General features: G+C 29.7%; 1 protein-coding gene across 5 annotated transcripts in view; it reads left to right on the top strand.

Moving 5' to 3' along the window:
* LOC118197440 (structural maintenance of chromosomes protein 6-like) overlaps positions 1–14891 on the top strand; it is a 144280-nt gene extending 129389 nt beyond the window's left edge. For all 5 annotated transcript variants that reach the window (XM_035368956.2, XM_035368954.2, XM_035368955.2 and 2 more), the window contains 5 exons: positions 3364–3473; positions 5334–5433; positions 5563–5721; positions 7762–7917; positions 14641–14891. In XM_035368956.2, the coding sequence (XP_035224847.2) occupies positions 3364–3473; positions 5334–5433; positions 5563–5721; positions 7762–7917; positions 14641–14814 (699 nt within the window). In that variant the 3' untranslated portion in view covers positions 14815–14891. The remainder of the gene's footprint in view (positions 1–3363; positions 3474–5333; positions 5434–5562; positions 5722–7761; positions 7918–14640) is intronic.
* Positions 14892–15128: the final 237 nt, after the last annotated feature.

Here is a 15128-nt window from a genome sequence, read left to right as displayed (position 1 = left end):
CTGATGATCTATAATCCGAAAAAACCCCTAACCCGGAATCGCCGAAGTCCCGACGAGTCTGGATTACAGACTTTGTACTGTATCTAATTAATTTAAAATGTCTTTTTAATTTTTTCAATGTAAGAGTTTTTCCCATGTAATTTTCTTTGAGTATTCAAAATTCTCAAAATATGCATCAGTTTTCTCTATACAATTAATTTTACACTTTCCCCCTCTTTTTTTTTTTTTTTTTCAAAAATATTTCTGACTTGCCGTTACAGAATTGGTAGGGATAATTTTTCTTTAGAATTTTAGACATTGCAACTTGAAAAGTTTAGAAGGATTTGAAGGCAAGATTTATAGACACACAATTCTAGAAAATTCGAGATATATGTGACAAATTGAAAATGTCTCCCTGGTATCAACACGTAATGGATGTATTTTACAGAAAGTTTGCGATGAATTTCTTACTTCTTGAAGAAAGTCTTGAAGAATAATGAAAACATAATATTTTAATGTTTTACTTCTGATACTAGAATCTTAACATGTTTCTCTTCCCTTTATTTTCTCTATTTTTCACTTGACACAAGCATGAAAAATATCAAAAATGCTTCTAATCTTATCACATGGGCAGGCATTACAAAAAGGGATTTTTTTTTTTTTAGTAAAGAAATTGAAAACTTACAATTTAAAACATTTATCTAATATATCTAATATATCTATATATGCATGGCTGGCACTAGGCATTTTCCCACCTGATGCAATCTTTGAGAATCCTAAATTCTTCTGCCTAGTGCCTTTTTAAGTTCTATTTCCAGTGCCTGCTCTAAATTCTAAAAGTTTTGCCATTTCTAGATTTTGTTGTTTGGTATGTCACTAAATTTTAGAAATTCTGCCACACTCTCTGTAATCGGCCTTTACCATATATATTTCATATTTCTTTTGAATGTTCATATTACTAAAGAAATAAAATTAGTCACTTTTTGTATACATTCTAAATGCATTTAGTGTTTTTTAGAATAAAAGAAATCCTTAATTAAATCCGAAAATTCTAAAATGGAAAGGAGATATGCTGAAGAAAGAAACTGAATACATAAAGAAAATTATTCATCAAACATATGGGCAGTTATTATTATGTAAATTACCCAATTGTTTATGATTTCAACCTTTACTATAATTTCCCATTTCTATTTCTTCATATGATGGAGTTACTGAGCCAGATTAAATTTAAATTAAATTGTGTAATCTTTGACCACTAGTCCACATTTTTAGTTTGAATTTGACTGTTCTTGTTTAATTACGTCACTGTGAGCTGTATTTGATTTTGTTAGCATTAGAACAGCCTTTGTGTTTTAAGTTCATTTTAATAAGAGGCTTATTTAAACCTTTGTCTGATATTGTAGTTACTTTCAGCCATAGTGATAATTTGCTTCACTTCTGTCAGAGGTGGTTTTGGACTATTTAAATTTTACCTAATCAAGTAAACCCTCATAGGTATATTCTAGAGAGGTTGACAAGTTAGGAGATAAAGCATGCAGAAACTAGCGAGAGCATGGGTTTGCATATTGAGACAAATCTCTAATTGTTAGAAAAGATGCTTAAAGAGAAGGAAATCAATATAAACTAGCCAAAATGTTTGGGAAGATTTCAAATTAAAATGACGGATGAATATTTTGTTGAGTGTTGTTGTTACAAAACATTTATGTTTTGTAACAACAACACTCAACAAAACATAAATGGTTTGTAGCTTTTAATATGTAATTATCCTAATATTCTTTAAAATCAATGTCATAAATTACATGTATTTTAAACTGTGAAATTTATTAAATATTTTTTTTTGATAGGGCTTTTTTTAACAAATAGTGTTAAAAAATAAATTGTTAAATGTAAATCCATAATCCATAATGACTAAGTTTATCTAACTACCTAATTTAATTATTTATAGCTAACTGCTTACCCTTAAAAATGATCTCTACATATTAAAGCAAGTTATTGCCTTTCATTAATATTCACTGTGGTCACAAGATAAAATACAAATCTAAAAATTCAAGCAAAACTTATTTTTTGCATTTTGTGAGACTTAAAATAATACAACACAGCTTATCCTCTCTGGTGGTTTAATGGCTTATTGGAACCTTTAAGTATATTAACCGGGTATATTAACTGGAACTCTACATGAAGCTACGGCACTATCTGCATCAAACAGAGCCTGACAAACTTTCAACACCTGCCCCAATCGTGCCTACATCAGGTATTTCAGGTTTGTTCTAATCAGCAGGTCTCTCTCTAGACAAGCAGCAGCAGTGACAACATTCAGTCTTTTGTTATGAATCATGCTGATTATGATTTTACTTCTCACTTTAACCTATGATGTTTGATATAAGATCTACCTGCTATTTACTAAGCCTCTAGACTGACAACCAAGTATGTGACAAAATGAGACATAAAAAAAAATCGACATAAAGCTAACTGTTAGTAAAACGTAAATGTCACTTATCTTCTTTCAAAATTTAGGGATCTATTTTATTTTTAGGATGGTATTGCAAAAGTGAAATTCAGGTATAGATATTATTTTTAATTGAATTTATTCAGTTCCCATTTGATCGTATGTCCTGAATTTTTTTCATTAATGGTCCTTAAAAGTACTTAATTTTTGCGTGCAGAAATCTGTACGATCCCTGTACCTAAGAGATTTAATCATTATTGCTTGCTTCCATCAATATAATGGTATCAGGGTAATGCTCTTTGTTCCTTTCAGATGTCCAGTATATAGTGCTGGACTGAAACTTAAGTTACATAATGAATAGTGCAAAATCCAACTTTTGAACTTTCATGGTCCATGAAAATTCTTGTTGTTTTAGCTCTTGCTAAATAAACTAGAGGTCAGTGCTAGATTATATGCGATATTAATTGCACATTTTATAACTTAATTGCTGTTATCTGTGTTCATTAAAATAGTGATACTGTTGCAACCGCTTTTATAAAAATTAAGCAGTTCTTCAGGAATAAATACATGATCGATAAAATATTTATGGCTTCAAATTTTAAAATTTATAAACTAACAGTTTCATCAAAGTCAATTTTCTTTGATGTGATTGATATTTGAAAGAAAGTGTGAAGGTGGTCAAATTTAAAAGTAAGTATATAAAAAAAAATTCCTGCCATGCTTATATAAAGATGAAAGTATGTACAGGTTAGGAATTCTGCAGTCAGTAATAAGAATAAGTTTTGTCTGTGGGACACATAAAAGCACGTTTAAAAGTTGAATGTTGCCTGATGATGCCAGATGACTTTCTTTCATCATGTTTATTGAAAGATTTCAAATGGAAAACATTACTATGAATTATTTTTTGAATCTTTATCAAGAATTTATTTTATTTTCAGCTTGCTACAAGAAATGCTGAACAATTTTGTGCTCGTATCAATACTAATAAGAGCCCTAGTACTATTGAACAATGCTTAAGAGACACAAAGAAAGCTCTTGAAGAAGCAAGGTATGATGTTCCTCAGTAATTGCATAATTCCTAGCTTACTTTGAAATGTAGATTCAGAATATTTTGAAAGATTTAGATACCTTGAAATGTAGATCATCATTCCAATGATCTACATTTCTCAAATATATGTTCAATTTTCTTATTCATTATTATTTAAATATTCTTTATTTGGAGTCAGGCACAGAATGTATAACAATTTTAATAAAAATATTCTGCACTGGAATCATCTAATTAATGTTCAAGTTTCGATAGAAAGCTTTGAGTGATACTATAACTGAATTTATACTGGAAAGTCACAATGGATTAAGAACTAGACTGTATTGCAACATAATTGATAGCTCAAGCAAGTAGGATGACTCGCGTTTTGGTTGGAGCTACAGGTTATTTGCTCACAAAAATCTTACACAAGTCATTAATATATTCAGATTTGAATTAGATAAAGCATACCTAAATGGAGAAACACTTCAAAAATAATTTATTCTGATGAAACTAATAAAAATATATTAATTTTGTTATAATACAGTAGACAAGATTTAATTCTTTTTTTATCACAGAAACACAACATTGTGGTTAGATCAGGCTGGTAAGTTCTTTTATCATTGAGTGTGGGTCTGAATCTTTGGAAAGGTATGTGAATGCAATATCTTTACTTCATCAGACCACTTAAAATATATTGAGCAAAAGATCTTTTTGAGAAGTTACTTGTAGGCAAACAGAAGTGCAAGAATTTCAGATTCTCTGTTCTGAGAAACTGTCCATTAAAACTCTAATGGAACTTGAGTAGATAGTACTCATATGTTTTGCCTGAATTAAATTATTCAGTCCAATCTTTGATTACAGAAACTGTGACAAATAAATAAGTATCCTGATACCTATTTAATTTGTATGTTTATGTCAATATCCAGAAATTCCTCTACTAGCTCTTTTAGATTAATTTAGCCAACTTAAAATGATTTTGAGTAGTTTTAGCAAGTAATTATAATCTAAATAAGGGAATAACTTCTTATTTTTTACTGAAAAAGTTACATGTAATAATATGCTTGGAGCCTGCATAGCACTTAATATTGGGTGTTGGGGGGGGACCAAATAAATAAATCAATTAAAAAAAAATTAAAATTAAAAAACAAAACCTGAAATGTTTCAGATTTTAAATTACGTCCAAAGGGGCGTCTTTTAACATTTTGTGTGTTACCTTTCTTTATTAAATATCATGTTCCTCGCACTTAAACCATAAGATCCAGTGCAACAGCAATATCGCAAAATAGTTTTAAAACGAGCATATCTTTAGAATTTCCGATACAGAGACTCACGCGCTGGAGATAAAAATGTTTTTTCTGCACAACGTTGCCATTGCTCACTTTGAAATCCTTGAGTTTGTTAATCAAAAATTCGTCAAAGTTTTAAAAAATAGGAAATCGATCATAAAACAAATTTCAAATTTGGTCTTCCACATGCTCATATTCGTTGGAGGATTACGTTATTCAAAATTCGATGACTCTATGTACCGTTATTTTATGACAATGTGAGAAATATACATACATTTACGCAGATTTTCATTATTTAATTTCTTCAAATATAATGCAGGACTCTAACATTTTATGGCAACAGTTTGAAAAGTGAACCGACATTTATCCGTCCGACGCAAAATGCCAAAACGAAAGTAATAGTCCTTCGGGACTCAAGTCCCTTTGGACTAATAAGTAAAAATAAAAATTAGAGATTAAAACTTTTAGGTTAACTTTTGAAAGTATTATTCGAAATAAATGCATAAATTTTTCTCCTCTCACAAATGAAGAGATAGCTATAGATGCATGTATGTATATGTAATGAATAAATAATATACTCATTCTTTATCTTTAGCAATTGTGACAGGGAGGACCTAAGAGAAAGATATGAAGAAAAAAAAGCAAAGTTAGAAAAAGCAAAATCTGAATTAAAAGCTATAGAATCTAACATCATTGTAAGCATTTCTATGAAATTTTTTTTCTATTTTTTAACATTTTTATATTTATAACTTTTCTAATTTTTATTTTCGAATTTTCTAATCTAAAACTTGTAAACATGTATCATATTTCTGCTTGTGGTTTAGATACTTGGTGAGATGATGGATAAGCGAATTAAAAAATTTAAAGTAGTTCTTCAGCAGACAAAACTGTGTTTGTCTTTAAGCTTTACAACCACCCTAGCTGGGAATAGATTCGAGGGTGAACTGATCTTTGATGATGTCAAGCGAACATTGATTTTAAAAGTAAGTTGATAATTTTATATTATGAATACTTATCCTTTCTTTCTTTTTTTTTCTTTTTTTAGCCTTAAAAGGAAGTTAGTTCCAAATGGGATATTAATCTCAAAACGGCTTTTTGCGTTGAATCACTGTAAATAGTGTATATTTTTTTCAAATTGTCGCCACCAAATATTATCGCCCTGTATTTAAAGAAATTAACCAGTGAAGAATCTTCATGAATGTATGCATGTTTCTCATACTGAAAGAAATGAAAGTACCTAGAGTCATTTTGAATAACATGGGCTCCACCTGAACTAGGGCACCTGAAAGCTGAAGTGCTCAAATTCTGAATTTGTTTTATTAATTATTTAAATACCCATTTTGACCACTCTCGAATCCATTGAAGCAATATTTTTGCCTGACATACATGCATATGAACAGAATGAAGGACTCTTTTTTCCAAAATGGATTCAGAAGAGACATTTTCTCAAGGTCTGTATGTGCACATGTGCGAGTATATATATATGGCATAAGTCAGAAACAAGTAGCTTCAGAAGATTGAAATTTCATATATCGAATTGCTATAACATGTAGTTTGCACTTTACTTTTTGGTTGCAAATGGCCGCACCGGCTGCACCAAACGTATGTAAATATATATACAGGGTGATTCTAAATTGTTTTTACAAATTAAGAGGGGTGGTAGTACTCATCCAGATGAGCAATAATTGCCATAGAACATAGGGACGCATTCCACTCTAAGAGGCAGAAAAAAGGAATATTAGAATTCCAACATGAACTTACAACAGTGTTGGGAGAGTGAATGAACGAGACCAAAAGTTGCACAATGAGTTTAGTGAAAACTCATGGACAGTGCATAAAACGGATAAAACCAAAAACTTGGCGTTTGAGTGTTAATTTGAGCTCAGACTTTGATGGCAAACACTCAAAATGCGCATCTTTGGTTGGCAAGGTCTCAACCTTGCAAACAGTTGCAAGAAGTTAATGATCTAAATTATTAGGGGGGGGAACTCCTACTTTGATATCAAGTTAGCAATTTTTTTCCCCTTCGCCATCTTTTATCCTGTCTTCCTGGATTTACTGTGCTGAGCTCATTCTACTTGAAGTGCCTTTCTTATGGGACATGAAGTTCTGACAGTCAGAACACGGCATGAACTTTTCATGCTAATCTCGAAAGAAGTTGGAGTTAGTTGATAATATTCAGCCCTTGATTAGATAATTAACTTGTTGCAGTCATTTACGAGGTAAATTCTGTAATAATTGCTTTTGCATTTCCTCATAATAAATATTTAGTCACCCCCAAAAGCAAATATTGTGCTTGGGGGAATTTTGAATTTATGAAATAATTTCTTTTCCAGCCTGTAAACCCTGATTCAGAGTGTTATGTTTTTATGTCATATCACATAAAAATGCTAAAAGACACCACCATTCATAATGTTCATTATGTACTTTATGTGACTTGTAAAAATAAAATAATTCTTTAGCATAAAGGAGGGAAAAAACTCGTACGAGTTTTTTGTGTGCTTTATTATCATATCAAGATATGCAAAAGAAATTACTGAAAATTTCTTCCATCAATTTTTTAAATTTTGCATGGTTCAAGTCTTGTGAATGCATGGAATTCACTATATCTATGACAGTTTTCATCATCAGGGCATCTAATTCAATCTAGAAACACATGCAATGAAGTTCTGTCTATGAATGATATAGTAAAATGATGACAGATTTGTTTGTAAGATCAGATGATTTTCAGATCCTGTCGCTGATGAACTCAAAAACTAATTTCAGTGTATGTACTCAAAATCTAATTTCTATATATCAGTGTAATTCTTTTCCATAACTGTGCTAATACTGCAGAGAAATTTTTGCTTTTAGTTTGATTTTACATAGAAAGAAATTAAAAATATCTTTATTAAATAAATTCTGTTGTATAGGATTCAATATAAATGGAATATTGTGATATTGTTGAAATGTTAATGTTACAATCAGTTTTTTTGTAAAAAGTTGAATTTTTCCCCATAGGTATTTAAAATTTTTATTTGCAGGCTGCTCCCAAAACTGATCGATCTAAAAAACAGGATTACACATGTCAGGCTCTTAGCGGAGGAGAAAGATCTTTCGTTACAATTTGCTTTCTGCTGTCTTTGTGGGAGAGAATTGAAATGCCGTTCCGAATTTTAGATGAATATGATGTTTTTATGGTGAGTTAATACTGTAAAATTATATTCTGAATATTTTTAGTTGGATTTTATGTATGTATTTTTTTCAATCAGCTTTGTTTTAAAAAAGCACACTACACTTCTGTATTGTTTCTCTAATGTTTAGCCTTGTTACATATCGTGTTATTACTAAGCATTTTGTGACCAGTTTTAAATTTCAACTCAAATTATGAAAGATTCAGAGCAGAATGGTTAAAAGTTCTAACTATTTATTTCAAATTCAAATTTTGGCACATATTAGCATGCCCTATGAGAAAGACAGCCAATAGGCTGTGTAGGATCTTTCTGATACAATTTTTCTTTGTAGGAAGAATTTATCACTTTTATGAAAATCATAAAGAATATGAAGCACTTATTTAAGCAACAAAATTGTTTTTACATGTAAAAAGAGATTTTAAAAACAGAATGAATCATACATCAACTATCTTCCTAGTCACACTCATTTAACTGCACGCTCATCTAGATACAGTTGCAGGGATGTTTTTTATATGTATACAGCATCTAATGGTGATTTTTGCATTTAAGCATTTATCTGATTCATAATAATATTTTGCTTTAGATCCTTATAACAGGGTTTAATTTTGAAATTAAAGGCTTTTAAGGACTCTTGCTCCTGCTCAAATTCGGCAGGAGATCCTTAATTTTGATCATCTGAAATTTCTGTCGGTTTTTAAGAATGGCATTTTGAATGTGAATTATCATTTCTGTCAAATATTTTTGGCAATTTATTGACAAATATAGTTATTTTTTGAATGGATGAATAGGTTCATGGATTATAATTTGTTCCTATTTTACAATATAAATGGTGGGATATTCAGGTTTCTGAGAAGTGAAATAGGCATTTCGAAATTAATTAATTTTTTCTAATGAAGAGCTTTTAAACAACTTTTTGTTTTTGGAAATGTGAATTAAGCAGTTCCAAATTTGGCGACTTATCAACATTTTGGGGATTTTAAGATCAGTTTCAGTAGAAAATTTTAATTCTGAAATCGAGGAATTTTTCAATGATATTATTTTTTAAACATTATAACATTGATCAATTCTATTAAAATAATGCTGATATATTGAAAGTGTATTCAAGAAGTGATATTAAACTGAAACATTTTTATTTTTTTCTTCATATTATTATTTATACTTTCCATTCTGGCGACCTATTATACAATATTTTGAATGTGGAATATAAACAAGGTAATAAATGCTTAAATTGCACTTTATCACAGTTTACAAAACAGTTCTTAGCAAAAGCAAAATAGCTATGTAATTAATTAAAAATGCCTTCATTTTAATTTTTTCATGGTTAGAGTTTTTTTCCCATGTAATTGTCTCAATATGCATCAGTTTCTCCATAAAATTAATTTTACACTTTTCTCCTGTGAGTTTTTTTCAACATATTTCTGGCTTTTTGCTGTTACAGAATTGGTAGAGGTAATTTTTCTTTAGAATTTCAGACATTGCAACTTGGAAAATTTAGAAGGATTTGAAGGCAAGATTTTATCTATTATAGAAGAATTTAGAAGATTCCAGAAAAATGTCCTCATGGTATTAACATGTAATGGATGTATTTGACAGAAAGTTTTTGAAGTTTTGGAGAATTTTTGAAAAAAACAATTAAAACATAATATTTGAATGTTTTATTTTTGATACTAGAAGTCTTTTTCTTAACATGTTTATCTTCCCTTTGTTTTCTCTACTTTCCATTAGACACAGGCACAGAAAATATCAAAAATGCTTCTAATCCTATCACATGGACAAGCATTTATAGAAAAGAATTTTGCTATTAATAAAGAAATTGAAAACTGACAGTTTAAAAGATTCATCTTGTATGTCTCAATGCATCATGCATCATACGCAGGGCTGGCACTACGCATTTTCCCACCTGATGCAATCTTTGTGGATCCTAAATTCTGCTGCCTAGTGCCTTCCTAAATTCTAAAATTTTGCCATTTCTAGATTTTGTTGCTGGGTGTGTCATTAAATTCTAAGAATTCTGCTACACCGGCTCTATAATTGGCCCTTACCATGTATCATTTCATATTTATTCTAAATGTTCATATTACTAAAGAAATCAAGTTGCCAGTTTTTCCTATGCATTAAAAATTCATTTAGTTTTTTAGAACAACAGAAATCATTAATTAAATCCAAAAATTCTAAAATGAAGAGAAAATGCTTCGAAGAAAGAAACCTAATGCATAAAGAGAAAGAAAATTATTTTTCAAAGATATGTACAGTTATTATTATGTGCATTTAGCAGTTTTTTATAATTTTCTTTTTCCGTTTACTCACCAGAATGAAAAATCACTTAGTTTTTAAACTAAGATTTTGGGGTTGTAAGACAGAATTTGTTTCCGACTGCTGCTTATACGCTGCATTAGTTAATAGTTCTGGTAATTTGTAATTATTCTTCTTTGCATTATTGCTGCTGATATCTGAATTTGTTACACGATAACTCTATTACGACAAGTTTTTACGAGCTTGTTATGATGTGTTACTAAGCCAGCTTAGATTAAAATTAAATTGTATAGTCTTTGATTACTAGTTCACATTTTTAGTTTGAATTCGACGGTTCCTGTTTAATTGGATCACCATAAGCTGTAGTTAATTTTGCTAGTATATGAACATGCTGTTATATTTTAAGGTCTTTTTAAATAAGAGATTTATTTAAACCTTTGTCTGACGTTGTAGTTACTTTCACACACAGCGATAATTTGCTTCATGTCTGTCAGGGGGTTTTGAACTATTTAACTTTTACCAGATGAAGTAAACCCCTTATAGGTACATTGTGAAGAGGTTGATAAGTTAGGAGATAAAGCACACAGAAACTAGCGAGAGCAATGGTTTGTGTATTTAGACAAATTTCTAATTTAGAAAAGACGCTTAAGAGAAGGAAATCTTTATAAATTAGCTAAAATGTCCGGGATGGCCTCAAATTAAAAAGATGCATAAATATTTTGTTGACTATTGCAGCTACAAAATGTAAATGTTTTTTTAACTTTTAATGTGTAGTTATCTTAATATCACTTAAAAATGTCATAAATTACATGTATTTTAAAATGTGACATGTTAATAGATTGATATTTTAATAGTGGTTTTAACAAATATTAAAAAAAATTAATAGTGGCCATGTAAATCTATAATGACTAAAAGTATCTAACTAACTGATCACCCTTAAAAGTTATCTCTACATATTTAAGTGAGTTACTGCCTTTCATTAATCTAAACCGTGGTCACAAGATACAGTACAAAAATGTAAAAATTAATGTAAAACCTAATTGTTTGCATCTAGTGAGACTTAATACAAAACAACTTATCACCTCTGGTGCTTTAATTGCTTATTGTTACCTTAGAATGTATTAACTGGGTTACAATCACAGGAGCTTATGACACTTACTGCATCAGATAAGCAGAGCCCAACTAACTTTCAAAACTTGCCAACCATGCCTACATTAGCCTTTCAGTTTTGTTCTGATGAGCAGGGGTCTTTCTCTAGGCAAGCAGCAGTGGTGGCAACAGCCAATCTTCTGTAACGAATTGTACTGATTATAATTTTACTTCTCATTTTAACCTGTGCTGCTTAACATAAAATCAATCTATCTGCTATTTACTAAACCTCTGAACTGAGCAAGTATGTGAAAATTGAGAAATGAGAAAAAAAGTCAACATAAAGCTGTTAGTAAAATGCAAATAAAATTTCATTAATCATCTTTCAAATATGTCCATATATTATAAGGGTAAAATATTCAATGCTACTTGATAAATTTTATAAAGTTGATTTTCTCAAATTTATTTTATAATTATGTTAATTAATAATGCATTCTACTTGTGGATCTATTTTATGCTTAGGGTGGTATCACAAAAGTGAAGTTCAGGCTTAGCTAAATATCTTTAATTGAATTTAATTAGTTCCCATTTGTGGATGGGTCCTTAATTTTTTTCATTCATGGTCCTTAAAAATACATAATTTCCATGCAGAGAAATGTGAACGAACCCTGTTATAAGCATGTGCTAAAATTTGTGCCTCTTCCCATTGTAGCTTTCAAATCTAAGACCTTTATGTGACTTATTGGTTTATTTTTGTGTCTAACTTAAAGGTAATTAAAGTCATAAATTGTTACTAATATTTAAAAAAGTTAAGAAAAATTATGGCATAAAATATATTTAGACTATAGCTTTCATCTGTGTGGTATTTTTTAATTTTTTTCCTGTGAGTTATGTTCTCTTAATACCCTAGGATTGAGCTGTGTTATTTTTACTTCCTTGTATGAAGTTAAAGAAGTATTGTAATTGCAAAAAATTCTGGGTACCATATTTCAACGAAAATATCCATTTTGACCACTATCGAATGCAGTTTAACAATGTTTTTGCGTGACATCTCTACATAATATAAAGACTGATTAAAGAACTCTTTTTCCACAAACAAGTTACAAAACTGATTTAAAATGGATTCAGAATAGATTTTTTGTGGTGTCTGTACACACGTATGTATCTTACATAACTCAAAAATGAATATCCTCAGAATGTTGAAATTTTGCATATAGAACTGCTATAGCATCTAGTTGTGCACCTCCCTTTTTGGTGGTGATCAAGCGCACCAAAAGTATGTAAATATATGTATAAGATATAACAAAATATGATAGCTGCTTTAAGAAATAATTGGAAACCTCAAAGTTAACTATTCTAAATCTGGTGGTCCGCCCCCCCCCCAAAATTCATCTGTTCTCCCAATTTGAGATCTTTCCATGTTTGCAACACTGCTTGAAAGTGTTATTCTGAAAAGGGTAATTAAACTAAAATTAACCAATCATAGCTTGTCTCTACAATTGCATCTACTTAGGTATAAATACTGCTCGTAAGTTAATTTCATCTTTCCTTTCCCTAGCTTCTACTTTGCTAACATCTTTACGCTGCTTCACTTCTCAGTCTAAGATGCCAACGTCTTACTTTTGAAATCAGTCTACATAAAAATTATCATATTTCATTATGATTGGGTAAATGTCAAGATGGTTTTATATATGCATGAAAATAAAGATTGGGAATTCTTCAAGCTCAGTTGTGTTAACTGCATCATCATAGCTTTTACCTTCAGCCACCACTGTCTTCTCAGCCATGACAAATATCGAAAGCTGTTTAAAGTTTCACTGTTTTCTTCTACACGTTAAGTTATGACACATATATATACATATATATATCCACCCTGTTACTCGGTTCAATGAACTCAGTTTTATATGTTGGTAAATTGTGCATTTTTTGCTTTAAAAAATGATTGAATTATGTTGGTCTTATCTTGTTTGTTAGTTGCTGTAAATTTGTTTAGGTATGGCTAAGCCTTTTTTTTTTTTTTTTTTTTTTAATCATAGCAGTCATATTTGTTTACATTTGAAACATAGGAGAATAGTGAATTAAGTCTTTCTGTACCTTCAGTGTCTTTTTGCCAAGTGGGACCAAAAGGAAACTTAGTTTTGTGCACTGAAAAATCTGCCTTCTTGCCTGCTGGCCTAATGGCTTGTTTTTGTGTAGAAACTGAAATTTTAATTGTCAAATTTTTTTAAACTGTTTTAGCTGTATATTGTGTTTTATGTTTTTGTATATCTTTCAATTTTTATTGAAAATATTGTATGTATTTTTGGCTTGTCACAAAGTTATAACTGAATTAATAGAATGAGAAATGTATCTCTGATGAAATAAGTTTAAATGAAATGCAGGAAAAAAAAATGCATTTAATTTAGTATTCCCTACTAGGAAGTCATGTGATGTAGACATCAATTTTTTTTAATAATGCTCATCATATGGATTACATATTTTACTCAAAATCACCAATATTCATTACTTTCATTATGCTCAATAACCAACTTGTTTCCTCTCAAATTATCAATGTAGTGAAGAATGGCCTTTGGGTGGGGGCATTTTGACCTAGTAAATGTAGTCAAATATTAGTTCATAGGATAACTGATGACACTGCAACAAAATTTATGTGTTTACATTAATTATGAATTAGTTTTCTTCATGGAAAACAAAACAATTTAAGATAATTTTAAAGTGAGTTTTTTTATTAATTTATTTTTAATTAAATTTTGACTTCAGAAATATATTTATTGAAACATTCTAATTTTTCCAAAAGACATTTGTTTTATCATTCTGTTGCATTGTTTACTTATAATTGATATTCGTGGCTGTAACCTCACTTTGCCAGCCATTTGAAGTTTAAAATTTTATTCATAAAAGAATCGATAATATATTTATAATCAAAATTATCTCTAAATAACATTACACAGTTGTCATACTTCTTATCAGGTAACTGAAAGCTAGATGCTGTATTTAATGCTACTTTACTGAAGGAGGCTTTTAAATAAACAAATTTTGCCATTTTCCCAAGTTTTGTAAAGGAATTCCAAAGTTTCAGGTTCCCTGAATATGGTTTGATTGATTTAGGGATTCAAAGGGAGCTATTTAATTTCATTTTGAGCCTTCATTCTGGGATCTCATTTCACCAAACTTGTATTTAATAATGCAGTCATTTGACTCATTGTCAATGAATATTGATTCATTATAAATGTTTTCAAGTATGCTTCTAAAAATTAGTATGTTTGAAGAATAAAAGGAATTTCTAAAATCATGTACTTATATACGTTAACTATAAAATATTTTAAATTCAAGTTCTGACCCCTTTCTTTAAACTTAAAAATTTTTATTTATATTTTTATTTTTTAGGACTCAGAAAAACGTCATTTAAGTGTGACTTTATTAACAAAAACTGCAGAGCAAAAGAAAGATGTGCAGTTTATTTTTCTGTCTCCACTGGAATTACCACCGATGAAAGACTTACCTCACATAAAAGTACATATAATGCCTCCTCCAAAACGAAAACGAGCAGATGATGATTAAAAACCAAGTGTAAAAATGTAATATATTTATTCTTATTGTTGCATACTCAGATATATATTAAATATATTTCATAATAATTTGATTTTTATTTCTTTTGTGCCACATCAGATATATATATAATGCAGCTGTAACAATAATTATTTGGTGTTAAACAGTAGCACCACTTCATATGATCATGTTTGTCTGCAATAATTTTAGTAACATAAACCAAATGACAGCACTAAATGCTAAGAGAATGTTCTTAAAAAGATATCAATAAACTAATGTAATATAAATATAATTAGAAACATATACAAATTTCCACAGTTTTTTAA

This window comes from Stegodyphus dumicola, chromosome 1 (assembly GCF_044657685.1).
Source record: "Stegodyphus dumicola isolate Sdum_Otavi_A_Nest chromosome 1, ASM4465768v1".
Classification (NCBI taxonomy): Eukaryota; Metazoa; Arthropoda; class Arachnida; order Araneae; family Eresidae; genus Stegodyphus; species Stegodyphus dumicola.
Note: the sequence above shows the minus strand (reverse complement) of the source record. Positions and strands in the feature narration are given on the sequence as shown.